Source organism: Salvelinus namaycush, chromosome 35 (assembly GCF_016432855.1).
Source record: "Salvelinus namaycush isolate Seneca chromosome 35, SaNama_1.0, whole genome shotgun sequence".
Classification (NCBI taxonomy): domain Eukaryota; kingdom Metazoa; phylum Chordata; class Actinopteri; order Salmoniformes; family Salmonidae; genus Salvelinus; species Salvelinus namaycush.
The window spans coordinates 16,174,874-16,197,516 of NC_052341.1; the positions used below are offsets into that span (position 1 = coordinate 16,174,874).

At 42.9% G+C, this 22,643-nt stretch overlaps 1 protein-coding gene across 1 annotated transcript in view; it reads right to left on the reverse strand.

Moving 5' to 3' along the window:
- wnk4a (WNK lysine deficient protein kinase 4a) overlaps window positions 1-22,643 on the reverse strand; it is a 66,631-nt gene that overhangs the window by 14,364 nt on the left and 29,624 nt on the right. Inside the window, exons 3-10 of the mRNA XM_038975064.1 lie at window positions 13,597-13,769; window positions 13,060-13,280; window positions 12,551-12,708; window positions 9,704-9,792; window positions 9,303-9,522; window positions 3,765-4,179; window positions 492-649; window positions 237-316 (exon numbers count right to left, since the gene is read on the reverse strand). Coding sequence (XP_038830992.1) covers window positions 237-316; window positions 492-649; window positions 3,765-4,179; window positions 9,303-9,522; window positions 9,704-9,792; window positions 12,551-12,708; window positions 13,060-13,280; window positions 13,597-13,769 — 1,514 coding nt within the window. The remainder of the gene's footprint in view (window positions 1-236; window positions 317-491; window positions 650-3,764; window positions 4,180-9,302; window positions 9,523-9,703; window positions 9,793-12,550; window positions 12,709-13,059; window positions 13,281-13,596; window positions 13,770-22,643) is intronic.

Here is a 22,643-nt window from a genome sequence, read left to right on the forward strand (position 1 = left end):
AGAGGGTCAGGTGGGAACTTGGCAACTGGGGGTCTGTTTGTCTATTCCACTGCTGTTGGAAGCACATCCAAAAACAGATCAAGGCACTGACTGACCCTGTGCCTCTCAGCGAGTGTGTGTGTGTGTGTGTGTGTGTGTGTGTCTGGGGGTGATGGGAATGGCAGGAGATGAATGTCTCTTTCTAATAAAAATACACAATAAAGTATTTATTCTAGGGAAGAGGCTGAGGAGAGTACCTGTCCACAGGTGAGTTGAAGCCGCTGGGAGGGTGTCCTCCAGAGTGTCCATGCTCCGTATTACCCAATACTGCAATACTCTACAAACGGGAAAAGGAGAGGGCACAATTAAGCATTAGGCAACAGTCACAGAAACATAGTGAATAACGGTAATTCAAAAATAAGCAGGGACAGTTGAGGTAGAGTTGCTATTCGTCCCCTCTCTACTACTCTTACACTTGGATAACTAGCACACTATTTGTCCCATTCACTCACAGAGGGAAAGCGAAGGGCTGGGATGGGTTGGTGGTGAGGCTGTCCATTGAGGGCGGTAGTCCCAGTCCCGTTGAGGGTTGACCCGTTGAGGCTGACCGCTGTCTCCAGGGGGTCCTGGAGGCCAGAGGAGCTGAGATAGCCGTCTGTCTCACAGTCAGCTGTTACAACAAACACATGAAACATGAGCATGTGACTGACCAGGCAGGGCCGCATTCACTGACTGACTGACACACACACATACGCACGCACACACAAAATAACGCATTCACGCACATATACACACACATACAGACGCATGCACGCACGCACACTCTAAAAAATGCTGGGTTATTTGGATGACCCAACTGCTGGGTTGCAGGCATAGGGTCACTTAGTTGGATTGTTCTCTTTTAAAACAGAAAGGTTGGGTTGTTGATAGTTGGTAAAAAGCTGAGGGATGGGGCTGGAGAAATGTAACAACTCTCAAATTCTGGTTAAAACTTTTGATATCATGGATGGTCAGTCCTTATGTAAGGCTTGATCATCCATGATTTCAAAAGTTTTAACCAGTGTTTGTTAACATTTACTTTGTTTACAAACATTGTAGCAAAACAAGCTTATATTTTGGGTTCTGATGGAGTACGACAGTTGAACTGAACTCATGAGGCATTTCTAAGTTAAATTCTTCAAGAATCATTGGGTACATGTCATTATTTAAGTCCAAAAATGGATGTAGCAACTGCTGATTGCCCCTTTAAGGTTGAACAACTGGCACTTTTGTAGTGTTAATGAGGCTTACATAAGTGCATGAGTTCCACAAAAGCCTATGCATATCCCAGTGTTGGGATAGTTACCACTTTGTAACAATATATACAAAATAATGTTTAATGATTTTACATTGAACAAAAATATAAATGCAATATGTAAAATGTTGGTCCCATGTTTCATGAGCTGAAATAAAAGATCCCAGAAATGTTCCATATGCACAAAAAGCTTATTTCTCTCAAATTTTCTTCTTTGCCAAGATAATCCATCCACCTGACAGTTGTGGCATATCAAGAAGCTGATTAAACAGCATGATCATTACACAGCTGCCCCTTGTGCTGGGGACAATAAAAGGCCACTTTAAAATGTGCAGTTTTATCACGCAACACAATGCCACAGATGTCTCAAGTTTTGAGGGAGCATGCAGTTGGCTTGCTGACTGCAGGAATGTCCCCAGAGCTGTTACCAGAGAATGTAATGTTAATTTCTCCACCATAAACCACCTGCAATGTCGTTTTAGAGAATTTGGCCGTACGTCCAACCGGCCTCACAACCTCAGACCACGTGTAACCAGCCCAGGACCTTCACATCCGGCTTCTTCACCTGAGTCTGGGATCAGCCATCCGGACAGCTGTTGAAACTATGGGTTTCCACAACAGAAGAATTTCTGCACAAACTGTCAGAAACCGTCTCAGGGAAGCTCATCTGCGTGCTCGTCATTCTCACCAGGGTCTTGACCTGACTGCAGTTCGGCGTCGTAACTGACTTCAGTGGGCAAATGCTCACCTATGATGGCGACTGGCACGCTGGAGAAGTCTGCTCTTCACGGATGAATCCAGGTTTCAACTGTACCGGGCAGATGGCAGACAGCATGTATGGCGTCGTGTGGGCGAGTGGTTTGCTGAAGTCAACGTTATGAACAGAGTGCCCCATGTTGGCGGTGCGGTTATGGTATGGGCAGGCAGGCATAAACTATGGACAATGAACACAATTGCATTTTATCAATGGCAATTTGAATGCACAGAGATACTGTGACGAGATCCATTATCGTGCCATTCCTCTGCCGCCATCACCTTATGCTTCAGCATTATAATGCATAGCCTCATGTCGCAAGGATCTGTACACAATTCCTGGAAGATGAAAATGCCCCAGTTCTTCTATGGCCTGCATACTCACCAAACATGTCACCCATTGAGCATGTTTGGGATGCTCTGGATCAACGTGCACGACAGCGTGTTCCAGTTCCGGCCAATATCAAGCAACTGCGCACAGCCATTGAAGAGGAGTGGGACAACATTCCACAGGTTACAACCCAACCAACAGCCTGATCAACTCTATGCGAAGGAGATGTGTCGTGCTGCATGAGGCAAATGGTGGTCACACAAGATACTGACTGTTTTTCTGGCCCTGCCATTTTTTAAGGTATCTGTGACCAAGTCATGTGAAATCCATAGATTAGGGCCTAATTTATTTATTTCAATTGACTGATTTATTTATATGAACTGTAACTCAGTAAAATCTTTGAAATTGTTGCATGTTGTGTTTATATTTTTGTTCAGTGTACAAACATAATTAACAGGAATTACATTTACTCTCATGGCTGGCCAAAAATAACTACATGAAAGCCACGCCACTTCTGGGCCAGGCCTCCTGAAAATAACCTATGGATTACATTCATCCCAGAATGAAAGTGAATAAAAACCCAATTGATGGTTAAATTAACCCATGTTTGGGTAATCCCAACAACCCAACATGTTGGGTTATTCATGTAACCCAAATGGCTGAGTCAAAATAACCCAGCCTGTGTTCTGTCCAATATTTACCCACCTCTGGTTTACCAAATAACCCAAATTGGGTTGTTTTTAACCCAGCATTTTTGATTAGTGTGCACACACGGAGAGGACTCAGAGGATTCACTATTGATTAACACCATGGTGAGTACACAATGACAAATGTGGAAGAATGCTGCTCCAATATTTAAACTAGATTAACCTGGATTATTTGGGACCTGCAGTCAAAGAGAGTTTTAATAGTCTTCCTGCTGGTCACTAGAAAACATAAAACATTTGAGGACAATCGTACGCACGCACGCACACGCACACGCACACACACACACACACACGCACACACACTCGACTGGAGAGGTAAGACCATCTAGGACTGAATAATTAAGTTATCCTCAGGCTCACATTTCGTTCTCTCAGGGCCTAGTCAGGACCATTCAGCACAACAACAGTTACGAAATCAACAAATACTGCCAAATACTGCTATAATGGACATTGCTTTTATAACCTCAGAGGGCTATTAAAATTCCACACCAGGTGTCAAGGTTGACAATAGACCTTGTTGACCAGTGAGACTGTGACATGTGATACAGTCTAATTCTGTGTCTCAAATGGCACCCTATTCCCTATATAGTCCACTACTATGGCCCCTGGTTCAAAAGTAGTGCACTATATAGGGACTACGGTGCCATTAGGGACGCAGACACAGACGAAATCAGCTGCAGGTTAAGTTAAGTGTTCTCACAGTTGGCTGAGGAGCAGCTGGTGTGGTGGACCTGGAAGTGCTGATGCTGGTCTGCCTCTGGTTCCTCTGGTTCAGGGATGAAGCTGGCATTGATGCCCAAGTTTAGATAGCTATTGACAGGGGACAGGGTGTGTGTCAGAGGGTTCGGGGGGGTCTGACCCTGGCTCTGGGCAGGGGTGGGGGTCGGGTTGGGGACGACGATGGGGCACTGAGGAGTCTCCAACATTGATGGAGACCTGTTGATTTTCGGGGAGGGCGGCTGCAGTGCAGGCTCAGGCTCCTCCTCAATGGCCTGCTTCTTCTTCTCTGCAAGGAGGCGCAGTTTCTCCCGTTGGCGCTTGATGGCATTGACACGGTCCCGGATGGCCTTGGCCACCAGCTTGAAGTCGGCCTCACACACGAAGCCCAGCACCACCTGGGAGACAGACAAGGAAGGGACATATCAAAGTCAGGGCACAATAGTGTGACAAACAGGGAACATTTCACGGCCCATGAACCAGCACTGTCTGTGAAAAGAGGTCTGATGCACTTCCTAACCGTGCTTTTCTGTACTGTACATATGTAGGATCTTAATTTGAGCCCATTTGCTACAGCATGAAAATAATCCTGCAGCAACAGGAAATGTGAATTATGTGGATTACGTTGATAATTTTTTTGGAAGGGAAAATCTCAGAATCTTCAGAAGCCTTTTAAAACCTTGAATAAACCACACGTTTTACATTTTGTGCAGGAAAGTTCTCCTGCAACAGGGTGATCCAATTAAGATCCTACATCTGTACATCACACAACATGAAATGAAAAGACGACAAGCTCATCACGGCTGTGTATGCCTTGTCTGAGCCAGTGGGTGGCCAGTAGCCTAGTGGTTAAGAGCATTGGGCCAGCAACTGAAAGGACGCTGGTTTGAAAACCTGACCGACTAGGTGAAAAATCTGTTGATGTGCCCTTGAGCAAGGCACGAGTGTGTGTCAGTAGGTTTTTGCTCCACCCTTCTACTTGATTTACTCAAATGTAAATTTAGAAAGGCTCATAGGGCAGGAGCCTACCTCCTGTTTCTGTAGCATGAGACAGCTTGATGTACGTAAGTACACATATACGTATGTGTAATGTCCATCATTAGGAGAAAAAGAGGAGGACCAAGGTGCAGCGTGGTACTTGAACAAAGAACAAAAAACAATAAACCGACGAAACAGTCCCGTATGGTGACAACACAAACACAGGAACAATCACCCACAACCCACAATTACAAAACAGGCTACCTAAATATGGCTCCCAATCAGAGACAACGACTGACACCTGCCTCTGATTGAGAACCATATCAGGCCAAACTCATAGAAATAGACAAACTAGACATACAACATAGAATGCCCACTCATATCACACCCTGACCAAACAAAACATAGAAACAAACAATGCAAACTATGGTCAGGGCGTGACAGTATGCTATCTTAATTTGACCAGTTTCTCACAGCAGTAAAATAATCCTGCAGCAACAGGACATGTGAATTATTATGTGGATTATAATAAATTGACATTCTTGCAGGGTTGATACCTTTTTTTGTTCAAGTCTGACAATTTAAAGGGGAAATTACAAACTTTAGAAGCCTTTTTAAAGCTTGAATACACTACAAGTCTGCATTTCCTGCTGTGCAGGAAAATCATCTGCAACAACAATGATCAAATTAAAATAGTAGACCTGTACACCCCCTGGACAGGATGCTAGTCTTATCATTTGCTGTGTAGATAATCAATATGTATTGAGCAGATGCTGTCTATGTATGGAGGGGCTGATCTGAGGCCCTTTGATATTCTTCAAGAATCAATGTAAAAGATACAGCTGTAAATCACAGAGTGGACCTTTAAAGGATGGCATTACATCCAAACCTGTCCCACTCAGAACACAGTGTTCCAGTCTCAGACCGGCGGGGAAGACAAGGACTGCGTCCCAAATGGCACCCTTTTTCCTATATAGGGCACGGTGTCTCCGGGATTTTGCTCCACCCTTGTAATGAATTAAGGTCACTAATAAGTAAGGAACTCCCCTCACATGATTGTCCAGGTCTTAATTGAAAGGAAAAAACAAAAACCCGCAGACACTCGGCCCTCCGTGGAATGAGTTTGGACCCCTGATATAGGGAATAGGGTACCATTTGGGATGTACCGAAAGTTGGTCATTTGCCTCCCTCCTCTCTCACCCTCGCTCAACACCTTGTCAGATTACGCTGTTAGATTCCCATAACCCAGATTATATGTCCTGGAGCAGGGTTTCCCAAACTCGGTCCTGCCCCCCCCCCCGATGCATGTTTAGATTTTTGCCCTAGCACTACTTATAATAATCAAAGCTTGATGATGAGTTGGTTATTTGAATAAGCTGTGTAGTGCTAGGGTAAAAAGTGTGCACCCAGGGGGGGCCCCAGGACCAAGTTAGGAAAACCCAGTTCTGGATGATAATAAATGGGATCTTGATGAAAAGGCTACATGTATGGAATTGTGGCTGGTGGCCAGGCCGGGTCCTTCTCATTAAAAGTGACCTCTGCTAAAGGGGCTGGAGGACACACGTGCTATGTCCCAAATAGCACCCTAGTGTGTGGGTCCTGGTAAAAAGTTGTGCACTATACAGGGAATAGGGTGCCATTTGGGACCAAGCCAAGGAGAAGCTGCTTCGTAATGCGTCCTGTACGAGAGACAGCCATTATATTATTAAAGCCCTGACCTCCGCTATCTTCCTGAGCCACGCTCTCCTCTCACATTTCTAGCGCTGATGATTAAACGCTGACCTGTGCCCTTGACAGACTGTCTGCAGCCGGATCCACTTCACTTCATGGGCTAAGCATATGTCAGTGTGTGTCCACAATTGTAATCGAATCATAAACTATGTTGTATTAGATTCCTTGTGTTTGCTGGTTGGGGTCTGTTGCAAATAGCAGTGGTGTAAAGTACTTAAGTAAAAAATACTTTAAAGTACTATTTAAGTAGTTTTTTGGGGTATCTGTACTCCTAAAGAAAAGAATGTACTTTTTACTCTATACATTTTCCCTGACACCCAAAAGTACTCGTTACATTTTGAATGCTTAGCAGGATAGGAAAAAAATCGCACACTTATCAAGAGAACATCCCTGGTCATCCCTACTGCCTCTGATCTGGCGGAGTCACTGAACACAAATGCTTTGTTTGTAAATATGTCTGTGTTGGAGCGTGCCCCTGGCTATCCGTCAATAAAAAAAATCTGAAAATGGTGCCGACTGGTTTGCTTAATATGAGGAATTTGAAATTATTTATACTTTTACTTTTGATACTTAAGTACATTTTAAATCAAATACCTTTAGACTTTTACTCAAGTATTATTTTACTGGGTGACTTTCACTTTTTCTATTAAGGTGTCTTTACTTTTACTCAAGTATGACAATTGGGTACTTTTTCCACCACTGGCAAATAGAATATCTATATCATCAGAATCCATACAGGATATTCCATCTTCAACTCATCCTGTACTCATTATCACCACTGTATGGTTTGCTATCTATACATACAGTCTGGATATGTGAGTGTAACTTTTTTGTTTGTCTCTAAAAATAAGAATGGCTGTGTTTTCACCTGGTGCAACACCGACACTCCAACAATATGTAAGCTGATTCTACTACCTACTTGCATAATAGCTATAGTATTACACCTAAGTTGTTTCCACTGGTCCTTAGCTTGTGAGAGCCACAACTGGAAACCCTTCTTTTAATCATTAATGTAGAGGAAGTAAAGGTAAAAGAGGCCATGATGTTAGGTAACTGCGAAGGTCAAGTGTTGTGGGAATATACCCAGCCTACAGTGGTAGGTCATATAGCTTTCCCACACAGCCTATTACTGAAACAGAGATCAACTCATGAGTGGTACCAAAGGGAGTGGATATAGTATACCAATCTTACCGTATATAAATCTCAGCTTTATCATTTACTGTTTTCAATGCTCTGCTGAGAGCTCTGCTCTGAGTAAGACTTACAACGTATGTGAAAATTTGATCATATTACTCCAGTGCTAGCCTCCCTACACTGGCTTCCTGTTAAGGCAAGGGCTGATTTCAAGGTTTTACTGCTAACCTACAAAGCATTACATGGGGTTGCTCCTACCTATCTTTCCGATTTGGTCCTGCCATACATACCTACACGTATGCTACGGTCACAAGACGCAGGCCTCCTAATTGTCCCTAGAATTTCTAAGCAAACAGCCAGCTGGAGGCAGTGCTTTCTCCTATAGAGCTCCATTTTTATGGAATGGTCTGCCTACCCATGTGAGAGACGCAGACTCGGTCTCAACCTTTAAGTCTTTACTGAAGACTCATCTCTTCAGTGGGTCATATGATTGAGTGTAGTCTGGCCCAGGAGTGTGAATGTGAACGGAAAGGCTCTGGAGCAACGTACCGCCCTTGCTGTCTCTGCCTGGTCGGTTCCCCTCTCTCCACTGGGATTCTCTGCCTCTAACCCTATTACAGGGGCTGAGTCACTGGCTTACTGGTGCTCTTTCATGCCGTCCCTAGGAGGGGTGCGTTACTTGAGTGGGTTGAGTCACCGACGTGATCTTCCTGTCTGGGTTGGCGCCCCCCCTTGGGTTGTGCCGTGGCAGAGATCTTTGTGGGCTATACTCGGCCTTGTCTCAGGATGGTAAGTTGGTGGTTGAAGTTATCCCTCTAGTGGTGTGGGGGCTGTGCTTTGGCAAAGTGGGTGGGGTTATATCGGATGGGGCCACAGTGTCTCCTGACCCCTCCTGTCTCAGCCTCCAGTATTTATGCTGAAGTAGTTTATGCGTCGGGGGGCTAGGGTCAGTTTGTTATATCTGGAGTACTTCTCATGTCTTATCCGGTGTCCTGTGTGAATTTAAGTATGCTCTCTCTCATTCTCTCTTTCTTTCTCTCTTTCTTTCTCTCTCTCAGATGACCTGAGCCCTAGGACCATGCCTCAGGACTACCTGACATGATGACTCCTTGCTGTCCCCAGTCCACCTGGCCGTGCTGCTGCTCCAGTTTCAACTGTTCTGCCTACGGCTATGGAACCCTGACCTGTTCACCGGACGTGCTACCTGTCCCAAACCTGCTGTTTTCAACTCGCTAGAGACAGCAGGAGCGGTAGACATACTCTGAATGATCGGCTATGAAAAGCCAACTGACATTTACTCCTGAGGTGCTGACTTGCTGCACCCTCAACAACTACTGTGATTATTATTATTTGACCATGTTGGTCATTTATGAACATTTGAACATCTTGGCCATGTTCTGTTATAATCTCCACCCGGCACAGCCAGAAGAGGACTGGCCACCCCTCATAGCCTGGTTCCTCTCTAGGTTTCTTCCTAGGTTTTGGCCTTTCTAGGGAGTTTTTCCTAGCCACCGTGCTTCTACACCTGCATTGCTTGCTGTTTGGGGTTTTAGGCTGGGTTTCTGTACAGCACTTTGAGATATCAGCTGATGTAAGAAGGGCTATATAAATTTGATTTGATTTGATATTACATGCAGTATGGCAAATAAACTTGCAACTTGAAATGTGAGCTGCTCACCATCTCCTGCGCCACCTCCTCTGGCACGTCCTTGTAGAGTTCAAACAGGAACTCAATGGCGTTGTTGTCCTTGTACTTCCCGTGGAGTTTCTTGGTGTCGTCCATCCGGAGCCACAGCTTCAGGCCTGACTTCACCGTGTCGTCCTCCTCAGCCAACTCAACATGGACGCCGTTGTTCTCCTGGAAGAATGTGTGCTCTAGCAGGTCCTGGATGGTGTACCTGATGTAAAGGAATAACACAACTATTAAATTCAATCAGTTCCTTTTCATTTGACACATTAATTGAACACCAAAGGATTTGATGTATAGTTCTTAGCAGAAGGAGCAGAATTTCATTTCACCATTTGTGTAATGCCTCATATGTTTTATGTAATGTAAGGATATTATGAGAAGCCCAATACCTTTCATCTTTGTCCATCCGGATACATCCTTCGATGATCTCTTTGAGCTCTGGGACCTTGACTTTGTAAAAACTGTCTGGTTTCATCCCCTGTGAGGAGAAGCAATCTGGTTAACATTGGTTATTTATCTGCTTGGTTTAAAATGTAAGGTAACATATGGTAACCAATGGTAACCTAGGGGACATAAGAGTAACATAGGAGAATGTATAGATAGGGTCAAAGTATGTGCTTTCTCAGATGTTGCCTCACAGAAACATGTAAGACATTCCTCCCTCATGATAAGTGAACTCACAACAGTGATTGGGGAGAGAGAGAGAGAGAGAGAGAGAGAGAGAGAGAGAGAGAGAGAGAGAGAGAGAGAGAGAGAGAGAGAGAGAGAGAGAGAGAGAGAGAGAGAGAGAGAGAGAGAGAGAGAGAGAGAGAGAGAGAGAGAGAGAGAGAGAGAGAGAGAGAGAGAGAGAGAGAGAGAGAGAGAGAGAGAGAGAGAGAGAGAGAGAGAGAGAGAGAGAGAGAGAGAGAGAGAGAGAGAGAGAGAGAGAGAGAGAGAGAGAGACGGGGGGCAAGGAAATGGGAAAGACCAAATAGTCTGTTTATCTGTTCGTGTTAGTGTTGTCCTTTTAAATGGCAGTGTGGCTACAAAAAGAATACAGACCTCTGTCTCTCATCAGTGCAGCGCAGTGAGCAGTCCATTATGGGTCTGCAACTGTTTCAATCTCCCTGAGTCAACGCTGATAAGAGAATGGAGCAAATCCCCTCATGTTTTAAACATCCAAGGTTAACATCACAGCTGTCCTAATGTTACCCCATGTTTATTCTAACATTAAAATAAAACCGTTGGGTAAATAAAGGTTGTTGGTTGGTTAGCTGGTATACATTGTTGTAATTGTGCAACAATGTGGACTTGTTATGTTTGCGATTTGCCAAGTGGCAGACACAGGCCTGCATTTTCCTTGTTAGCCTATTTATTCTGAGACAGAGGATCGAGCTGTAAAGGACCCTTTTCTCTAAATCGCTTCAACTCTTACAAACACTTGATTACAAGAATGGACAACAAAGGACACTGCCCTTCAATTGGCCTCCACTATAATTATAATATCCCTATGGCTTATCAATTTAACAAAGGAACAGACAGTATACAAGCAAGCAAACCAATTGAGTATTCTCTTTTGATCTGACTCTGTTCGAATGCACTGCATACTTCCACAGTGGTCATAATGTCTCTGCTTGTGAAAGTAAAAGTGTATTATTATAAAACCTGCACTTATGACCCATACACACTCTCTCAGACCCACTCTATAGCCTCTACAAGGCTCTGTTTGCTCTGCTGTCTGTCTCAAGAAAGAGTGAGAGAGAGAGAGAGAGAGCGAGAGAGAGAGAGAGAGAGAGAGAGAGAGAGAGAGAGAGAGAGAGAGAGAGAGAGAGAGAGAGAGAGAGAGAGAGAGAGAAAGGCGCTGTTTGTGTAGAATGCAGACGTCATTTTCAAAACACATCATTCTACCATCGCCTGCCCAAACCCACTGTGGCGTCACCACCTTGTATGCTCCAGCCCAAAGCCCAAGAACACAGCTCTCAATGTAGAGGTTCCTGTCATTACTGACTCCCTCTCTGAGTAGTAAACACCTCTGTCAGGGAGAAGCTTGGCCTTTCATCGAGTTACTTACTTCTGGATTGCGTTAATAAGGTTTTGAGAGTAGTATGCGCCCAAATGGCACCCTATTCCCTATACAGTGCACTACCTTTGACCAGACCCATATAGGGAATAGGGTGTCATTTTAGACATAGCCACATAGTTTGCGCCAGTTCAGGGAACAGAACCTAAAACTGGAAAATAACAAAAAAATTCTTGGAACGGAATCAGAACCGGGAACGAAAGTGATCTATACTGTTCCGGAACAAAACCGTTATTTTAAAAGCATGGGAACCATATAATAATGCTATTTTATGTTCCGGGTATTTTTTTACAGTCCCACAAAAAAACGCAACAAAGCGCCTATGCAAAGCCCTCACTCTGTCACTCAGAAATGTATTCCAGTGTTTGCCTGCCAGCTGGAAATCTTTGGCAGTCTGTGTGTGCTCAGACCACTCCCGGACAGTCCTAGCAAAATTCTTGCTTGAAAAAATGCTCTTTCCTAAGAAGCTATTTTTGTTTCTATTTGACCATTTTAATTGAAGAAAATCATAGCAAGGTACTTAATTGTTACCCCAAAATGATTTGATATTGAGATAAAAACGACTGCATTGGATTTGTAACAAAAACATTTAAAAAATGGTGCTTTCATAATTTCACGTGGGGTCACTTTGTTTCTGAGGAGTGGAGTCTAACATAAAAACTTCATCCCGAAATCTACAGATGTAGGATCTTAATTTGATCACTATTTTGTTGCTGCAGATGAGTTTTGTGATTTACATAAATTAACTGAAAACCTACACTAACACACGCTCATTTTGACCAGGTAATAGCCTAACCACCGATCAAGCAACATTATAGACTAAGCATTCAAATCCTGTTGATGGAGGATTATTTTGATGCGACAATACAGGCCAAATTAAGATCCTACATCTGCAGGACATCCAGAAGGTTGTTTTGTCACTTCCATTGTGCAAGGGGAGGAAAGCAAACGTGTGCACAATTACGCTATTGAAGAACACTGCAAGGAGAGAGGAGACTCTGTGTGGGACTATGGTCCTGTGTGGCTCAGTTGGTAGAGCATGGTGTTTGCATTTGCACCACCAGGGTGTTGAGTTTTGAACCCTCAGGGCCACCCATACGAAAATGTATACATGCACTACTTACTGTAAGTCGCTTTGGATAAATGGGTCTGCCTAATTGCATATATTCCCACTTACGCTGGTGACTTTACGGTAGATCTGCGCTGCGTTCTGGCACTCGGAGTAGGGATACTCTGATGTGGCCATCTCCAGGATACACATCCCAAAGGCATAGACATCCACAGCCTCATCATACTTCTCCTCATACATCTCTGGAGCCATGAACTCTGGGGTACCTGGAGGAAAGGAGAGAGACAAGTCAATACCAATCACAAGAAAACATACACACACACACACCGACAAACAGATTTACACAAACAAATCTTCTGTAGGCGACAGACATTTGATTACACTGGACATGCATCATAGGGTTGGGATCTGTGGCAGAGTGATCTAATAATGAGCATCTAGAAAGGGCACTCAAAGTCAATGGTCCTAAACTAGAAAAAAATAAAACTTGAAATGAATCCCTAAAACTTGATGACCCCAGTTGGGTGAACCCCATAGCGACAACACCTGACCTTAAACACTCCCCAACATATAATTACATATAGAACTAAATAAAAGTATAGGCTCTCTGTGCTCACCAATGACACTTTTAGCGAAGGAGGCTCTTTTGAGTGTGGCCAGGCCCAGATCTCCAATCTTGACGGAGCCGGTGGGGCCGGTGATGAAGATGTTGTCACACTTGAGGTCCCTGTGGATGATGGGAGGTGTGCGGGTGTGGAGGAAGTGGAGCCCCTTCAGGATCTGACGGCTCCAGCGCTGCAGTAGCTTCAGCTTCATCTCCTTAAACCTCTTCAGGTACCTGCAGGTAAACACAGGCTATTAGGATGAATTACCTAAAGAGGCTCATATACTAACTGTTTTCCTTCCTTACCTACAGTACAGGCCAGACCAGAGAAGACTATCAGGAACCCATCTTTAAGTCTACATGGAAAACTATTTTGATCAATCCTTGTTTTCTATGAAGATTCTATGATCATGATAAAAGATAGAAAATATTAAAACGCTAAGAATTTGTGAGAATAAATTTGTAGAGGAAATGGAGCAAAAAAGGCACAACAGTCTCCTCTACTACAACGAGTATTGGGGCCAGGTGGGGGCAGGAAGGACAAGCTCACGTTTTGAGGGTGCCTGACGTCATGAGCTCAGTGACCAAAAGAATGCACTTGAGGCCCTTGGAGTTGTCCTTCCAGGAGTCGTAGAAGCGGACAATGTTTGGGTGCTGCAGACCCTTCAGCATCTCCACCTCCTCACTGAACCTCTGCCGCTCCACCTTGGTCAGCTTACGCGTCTGCACGGAACACAAAATAGATATATTCTAGAATGATTACATACACAGTCAGATTTCCATTCTATTGGCAGAGCATATTGCAGGGAACACACACAACACACTCCATCCATCAGGCCTGACTTTGTGACTATAGTTTATTATCAAGACTCAATACAGAATTTATAAGCTTATCAAGCTGTGTTGAAAAATATGTAAATGTGTGTGTCCTAGAGCTAGAGGAAGAGAAAAACAGAACCACTGACATTTTTACCGTAGTTGGTCATTCATCTTGCTGAACCAGATTCCAGTGTTACATAATTATATTTTTCCATAGAAACTTTAACTGTGACTTCTACACATTTTAAGAGGAGGTTTCCAAAAGCTGTGAGTAATTGAACCAAACACAGTGTAATCACGGTGGGTAGGTGGGTGAATAAAACCTGTTTTGTGCAGAGTGAGGTACACTGTTAAAATAGAAAGACTCAAAACTCTGAAACCAGGAAAAGTAGTTCACCTAAGCTGAGATCTGGTGTTTCTGGAGGGTGTTTGAATGTAAACTTAATGTAAGTGTTATGATACACTGAATAGATATCAAAACAGAATGGAAGTACTCTGAAACACCCAAAGTGGCTCTTCAATCTGAATCATTGTGTTTTTAGGAGAGCGTTCTGAAAACACTTGTTGATGTTTCAGTGCATGTAAAAGGCAGCAACAAAACACAAAAGTAATGTTTTAGCAGACTGTGTCTCTCATATTATCAAATGGTTTTAAATTGCAAATTGTTAATAGCATAAATATTGATTGATTATAAATAACAATTTAATTTTCAGTAAATATTTTTAAGAAAACACTGGGAATTGAATAATTTTCTTAGAGCAGACTTTGGCAGTAAATATAGGCTACAGCTGCCAGGAAACTTTGTGAGATTATAAATAATGTTACAATCAAAATGTTTAGGGCTATGTAGGTTATAGCAGAGGCAGCATGAGTTATAAAGTGTGCCCTCATCACTGGTATTCATGTGAGAAAGTGGATGTGAACATTTTAGCCATTTAGCAGATGCTCTTATCCAGAGGAATTAGGGTTAAGTGCATTGCTCAAGGTTACATTCTCACCTAGTCAGCTCTGGGATTCAACCCAGCAACCTGTCTGTTAATGCCCCAACACTCTTAACCACTAGGCTACCTGCCACATTTTTTTCTGTGTTTTGTTTAGACAGATTAGAAACAGGAGGAGACAGAGACAGAGAATGAGTTAAAGTTGGACAGGCAAAAGCAGGAATTGAACCCCTGACTGTTGGGACAGCAAAATGCCAAAATTATTTGGAATTTTACCCACTTAACCACACACCATGTGAGGAACTTAAATATATCAGAAGACAAATGTTTAGATGATTAAAGGCAAAATGTGAACTTCAAACATTGTGCTGATGTACTGTTCAGAATTCCCCCAGCCTGGGGCATGGAGGTGGAGAGATGGAACTCGTGGCAGGTGTGCCCTCTAGCAAACTCTATGGTCAAGTATAAAAACAGTCCTTCACAAACTCAGAGAGGTGAGAGCACACCAAGTGCTCAGATGAACTAGTCAACAAACAAACAAATCCAAGAAAGTATGCGTCAATGAATACGTGAGTATACAATGTTATCACATTGAAGAAGGAAACCAAAAAGGAATCCACTCAATAAGAAAATGTGTTTTGTGTAGCATTTTGGCTGCTAATGATAATAGTCCAAGTAAAACAGTTCTTTTGATCCATTGATCAGCTTTCTTGATGCCTCAAGAAGTTAATTGACACGTCATTGTTTGCACCTTTCGTGCACTTGTGTTTTATGCAAATGAAGGCCTGCTTTTTAGTTAATACTGCTGGCTTGTTTGCCTACAAGATTTACGAGTTGTATCTGCTCTGATGTATACCCTACATGCTGCACTACATAGCCACTGTCATTTTAGCCTGCTCTAGCTTTGGCCTACCACAACACATGTTATTGCATTCCACTTTTGACATTAATATTGTCATCTTGTTGCTAGATTTGCATTGCTTAATTACTTATTCTATCCACTGGCTGGCCGATCCTAACTAAAGCCAATGCATACTAATGCCAACTGAACTGTCAATCATCATCTAGCTCAACTGTATTGTGATTCAATTCATCTGAACAACCTTCCATACCATTCAACATCATCTGAATATAAAGACTCAGGTCAGAAACATTAGCATAATGGACGAACGGTGGATCGCATTAAGCATTTCACTGTAACGTGAATTGTATTCGTTGTATTTGGCGCATGTGACAAATGCAATTTCATTTGATTAAGCCCTTAGCTGAAGTTTTGCACAAGTTTTGTATGTGTGCTACTGCTAACATTAGCAGTCATTGCCTGAAATATTGTTTTTATGGATGTGAAATATTATGGCATATTAGTTGAATTTGAGGAATAACATGAGAAATACCTTACAGATCTATAAACTGTCTTACTTTATCAATATAAACATCTGAAAGACCTGTTCATGTTTTGTGATTTGATAATTAGCAAATAAAAGATACAACTTTTGATGCTTCAATCATGTCTCAAATACTTTTTTTACTCATGAATTATTATCCTGGACCAACTTTTGTGTGCTTTGTTAGAGCATAAAACGTTTGACCTTTTGGAATTACCAATGAGGAGTTTACCAGTACATGATATAAGAGCAGGGAATATACATTAAGGGGAGGGACTCCCATTTTACAGTATTTGGAAACTGCAGAAAAATGGATCTAATTCTGCACTAGACAGGATTCAAAACACAATCCTAGTGTTTGGGAGCTTTAGGGAGAGGAAACAATACTAAAAGAGGGACCTAACTCTGCACTATACAGGACTCTAAACACCATAGGGTTTTCAACCTTTTCCAGGTCTTATGTGGTGTTACAACACGTCATATTTCAGAAACACCTCAGGATGAATGTTTCAGTACATCTTAAATCTGTTCTAATACCCTGACAACCACGTGTTTCAATACTCCAGCAAATTTTTGTCTCCTTTAAGGTGGTGGCAGCTCAGTTGCCACTAGTTTTAGTGTTATAAAGCACTTCATTTTAAAAGTGTATGAATGGTTTGATTGAGTCTCTAGTGTAGTGCTGCCGGGAGGCTGCAGTGGGTGGATAGCTGTTTGGAAAACACCAGAGAGACCTCTAGACTTCTACAACCATGAATCCTGCATTGAGGCTGTTCTGGGAAAAACTGAGGGTATGTTTATGTTTACAATTGACTGACCACGACTCCTTCCTCCCCTTTAGAGAAGGGGGCTGCCACTCATGTTACCAGGCCCTGTCTGCCTCCAATGGCACCGTATTCCCTTTTATAGTGCACTACTTTTGACCACGGCACAAGGCCCTGGTCAAAAGTAGTGCACTATATAAGGAATAGGGTGCCATTTGGGATGCACACCCTATCAACACTGGGAGCACACGATCTCAGAGAGGGAGGCATGCAAGGGGAGCCCCAAAAAAGCTATTCCCACACCAACCGACGTCCATCAATTGCCAAACACTAATTCAATTAGAAGATTGATTCCAACATGGTGCCTCTGTTTTCAACACAGACCACTTAGGACTTTTGACCAATGATTTTGTATGTATTTATGTGGCGAATTGGTGTGACAGGAGTATGATGTGACTACAGGTGATACATTCTAGGACATGTATGTTAGGATTACAGTAATTGATGGGAGACAGCTTCAGTGTCCTTGATGGTAAATTCTGAGTAAACTGATGGCATTAAATAATGATCCCACTGATCTGATTGGGTGTTTCCCCTGCCTCTGTTTTTATACCGATGAGACCCACTGCATGGTACAGACTGTCATTGAGTTGCAGCTGCAGAAGTCTGTGTACATGCACCTTCATTTGTGTGTGCATACAGTACATGTGTGTCTCTATGTTAGGACAAGTGTGTTTCAACCTGACTGGCCTGTTTATCTCGAAGATCCCTCTACAGAACAGCGCACTGTAGTGTGTATGTGCATTTAGCCTCATGGCTAACACTGTCCACTTGGAAGCCTTGGCAGCTCCTTAAACCACTGAGTTTACCAGAGAGCTCACTCACTATACCACATGGCAAGCACAACACATTCAAATACAGAATACAGAGAATACATTTAGGCAACTTCAGATGCTTTCCTGGAAGAGCCAATGTCTTATTCAGGTCTTCCTAAACTAAAGCCTGCAAGAGCCTGAAAAAATGTTCTGCTTGCTTCCAAAGGCGTCCTGTAACGTGTGTCTGATTACGGACTGATTATGTTGACTCATTCAAAAGCTGTATCCAATGAACACCTATTGAATTTGGGATCGTTTTTTTTTCATAAAATGTGTTATAAATTAAATGTATTCATGTTATTATTACTCACATAGAACAAATGTCAGGAATAATAAGGAATACCAGAATGTGAGTAAGTAAAAGTGAAAAAATCAACTGTGCTGACTTTCTGCTATCATTTTCTGCTATCACGGGATAGGTTTGTTGTGTGATGGACTAATTTCACAGTGATATAATGATACATTTTAAGCATGAACACATGTATACAAACTACAGATAATTATGTACGATGAGTTGATGTGCCTTGTGTGAAAGTAAGACAATTTATGTTGTCAAATCCACTTAAACATGATGGGTCATCACATGCTTTCCAGATTCAGTTAATAGCACATCTTTAATATGGTTGGATTTAACACCGATACAATACAAGTGACAGACTAGCCACTTAACTTGGTCTGAACATAAATAAAAACCAACAGTAAGCGATCACACATGCTATGTTGTCTTAATGAGAAACCTTGGCTGGTCTGGAACAATATAGTATAGTGGGGCCTCTGCTATTTCCTAGAGAGAGATTACAGCACTGACAGAGAATGCCACTTGGGTGGATATCATACAAGGTCTTATCCTGTTTTTCCACTGCTGTTCACTGCTGTATCAACTCAATGACAAAACACAGACAAACACCTCATAGATGTTGCACATTAAGATATGCAACATAACCAAATACATCATGTTGTGCCATATTTATATGGCCTATGACAATGCATTAAATTGTAACATTGATCTAATCGAGTGTTTTTTTAACTTTAGTTTATTTGGTAAATATTTTCTTACATTTTTCTTGAACTGCACTGTTGGTTTAAGGGCTTGTGAGTAAGCATTTCATGCTAAGGTCTACACATGTTGTATTCGGCGCAGGTGACAAAGTTTGATTTGATCTGGTTTATTTCCTTTCCTGAATACAGTAAGTCTACACATCTCCCAAATGTATTGTTGTACTGCAGGTGTCACGTTCCTGACCTTATTTCCTTTATTTTGTCTTTGTTTAGTATGGTCAGGACGTGAGCTGGGTGGGCATTCTATGTTATGTGTTTCTATGTTTAGGTTCATTGTTAATTAGCCTGATATGGTTCTCAATCAGGGGCAGGTGTTTTACGTTTCCTCTGATTGAGAACCATATTAAGGTAGGCTGTTCACACCGTTTGTTTGTGGGTGATTGTTCCTGTGTCAGTGTTTGCGCCACACGGGACTGTTTCGTTTGTTAGTTTGTTCCTGTTCGTGCGTTCTTCGTTGTCTGTAAGTTCTCATGTTCAGGTCTGTTTACGTTGTTTATTGTTTTGTAGTTTGTTAAGAGTTTTTCCGTCTTCGTCTTTCTTCAAATAAATCATCATGTATTCTACCCAAGCTGCGTTTTGGTCCGATCCATGCTCCTCCTCAGACGAGGAGGAGAACGAACGTTACAGCAGGGGTGTAAAAATTGAATTGGGGTCGCTAAATGTCTCCTCTCTCTATGTTTGGCTAGAGAATATCAGAGAAGAGGCGAAGCTAGAGGGTCCACTCCCGTCACAATCTGTCCATGTGGGAATAGAGCGTTATTCAATGCATTTCTATTGGCTTATTGGACTTAATAAGCAGACCGCCTGCCTTTCCGCTTTGCGAAAATGACTCCCATTGTTATTGCGTAGAAAAGACCATCTCATCATTAAATACAGTGTCTCTGAGAATCTGTATTCATAGCCACTGAGAGGAGGGAGGAGAGGGAGGTGTGTGTATGTTGATTTGGGGTCTGGATGGATGGATGGATGGAAGGGCTGCAGGAACTATTAAGGCCCTGTGCCAACTCCCTCCACAGTTACATAAGCAGTGTTGATGGTTGGACCGTTGGTATTAAGAACTTCCTGGCTGTCAGCAGCACCCCTATTATGCAAACTGGGAGACGGATGGACAACAAGTGTCAGCCAACCCAGCACTAAAAGAGGCGTAGACTCTATGGCTTTACTTCAAAGGACAGGAAAGAAAGATCATGTAACACTGTCCTCATATAACATCCAAAATCCCAAACAAAGATGTAACAGCACTGCTGTGATATCCATGCTGTGTGTGTGTGTGCAGTATATGGAAGATGAGGTTATTATCAAGGGAGAGAGAGGAAGAGAGAGAGCGAGAGGAAGACGAAGAGAGAGAGCAAAAGCGAAACATCACAGCATGTTTGGTCTAGAATGAATGCAGTACCAGTGCTGTGGCTATCTTCTTTACGTGTCTTTCACCCATTACTACAATATGTATAGGCCATACATAATCCCCAGAGGCTCCTTTTTCCCCCTTTATTTAACTAGGCAAGTCAGTTAAGAACAAATTCTTATTTACAATGATGGCCTAGGAACAGTGGGTTAACAACCTTGTTCAGGGGCAGAACAACAGATTTTTACCTTGTCAGCTCAGGGATTCAATCTAGCAACCTTTTGGTTACTGGCCCAACACTCTAACCACTAGGCTACCTGCCGCCCCATACAGATAGAGATTTCATACACAATGTTGATAGCATCAGAAACAACAAAGTACCCTAACCATCAGGGGTTAAATGGCCTCTGTTCTGACTAGCACCCATCTTGAACGTTGGGTGACATCTGACATGTCAAGCTGGGGATTGAGGCTAAAGGGAGAGCAGAAGTTGGTTGACACGAGCTCACATGCCTTTGATATCCCTGGTCAGGAAACACCCCGAGAGACAGACCGCGCAGTGTGAGGAACTGAGGTACCAGTGTACACTTTCCAAGAAAAACCTGACTTGCTCTCTGAATGGAGCGGGGGAGAGAGGGGAGGTTAGGTGGTTAGGGAGGTTAGCCATTAATCTAATAAGAAATCCAGATTCAGCCCGCCCTCTCTCTCACCGGGCTAGCACTCTGAAAACTTCTGCTTTAGTGGCACCTAAAGCAATTAACTACACAAGCAAAAGACCAATGGACCCAGATTCAAGATTTCTGTCCTTATGTGCATCCCAAATGACACCCTATTCCCTATAAAGTAGTACACTAAATAGGGAAAAGGGTGCCAGAGGGGAACTATTTAGGCTACCGTTGACCTGGACATTTGGCCTTGTTTGGAGGTTTTACTATATATTAGGCTAGTGTGTGAAAGGAAAAACTGTACTTGTGCCTGACTGACTATCCTTGGAACTGAATAAATTGTGTCATAAAACACTATCTTTTAGAGCCATCCATTCATTCTTCAAGACAAAGCCAGCAACTCCTATTCCCTCTGTAGGTCACTACTTTTGACCAAGGCCTCGGCCAAAAGTAGTGCGCTATTAGGGAATAGGGTGTCATTTGGGACGCAGTCATACAGATCTTAATTTGATCATCCTGTTGAATAAGAACTTATTTATTTGTGGGGCAAGAGTTGCTAAGATGTTTGTGTTGTAAGTCTCATGGAAGTCATGCTTCAAATAAATAGTGAGCAGTAAGTACACGAGTTAGTCATGTCTATCCTGGAACAAGTCAGGATTTCTCAGAGATGTGGAAACCATTTACCATCTAGTGTGGGAAGGATTCCTCAAGTCTACTGTCTCTATATCCTCCTGGGTAAGTTCTGAGTGGGGCTGATGCTGCCCTGATGATCACTCTGACCTGTGAGGTAACTGGGTCAGCATCCAAAACGGAACCCTATTCCCTATATAATGTACTACTTTTGACCAGGGCCCGCCGCATAGGGCTCTGGTCAAAAGTAGTGCACTAAATAGGGAATAGGGTGCCATTTGGGACACACTCTTTGTCTGACCTTAGGGTTACTATCTCTGATAGAAGTAAAGGGAGAGGACGTTCTGCATACCATCTAGTCTGATAACGCTAAGAGGGGAGGAAGCTTGTAAAGTCCCAAAGGTAATTAATCTGGGTTTTATTGCCCAAAAAGACCGCAGGTTTCTATTACTACTTGCTGAGTGAACATTCTCTAATTCTGTCACGTCTGCTCCCGCTCTTCCCCCCCTGGCGCTTAAGGGCGCCAGGCTGCCCTGCATCACGCACTCCTTCCATCTATTACGCACACCTGCCATCCCTAGTCACGCACATCAGCAATATTGGACTCACCTGGACTCACTCATCTGTTTATTTCCTCCCCTTTATTTGTCAGTTCCCTTGCTCTGTTCCCCACTGCTGTATTGATTGTTTTTTGTCTTTGTTTTCTTGTATGTTGTTCCTGTCTCGTTCCATGTCCGTTCTATATTAAATGTTTGACTCCCCGTACCTGCTTCGTCTCTCCATCATCATCCATGTGACACATCTATTCATTTTGACCCTGCTTGACCCTGAATGAAATAGATCATACAGCAAAAATGTTAACATTGTTGCTACTGTTTTTACAGGGTCAGACCAGGGTAGATAAAAGTGTTGTGTATAAATGTAATGCCATCCAAGGGGAAATGACCAGAGAGAACAAACACTTTGTCCGGAACTGCCTTCCCATGAAACACAGACAGACAGACAGACAGACAGACAGACAGACAGACAGACAGACAGACAGACAGACAGACAGACAGACAGACAGACAGACAGACAGACAGACAGACAGACAGACAGACAGACAGACAGACAGACA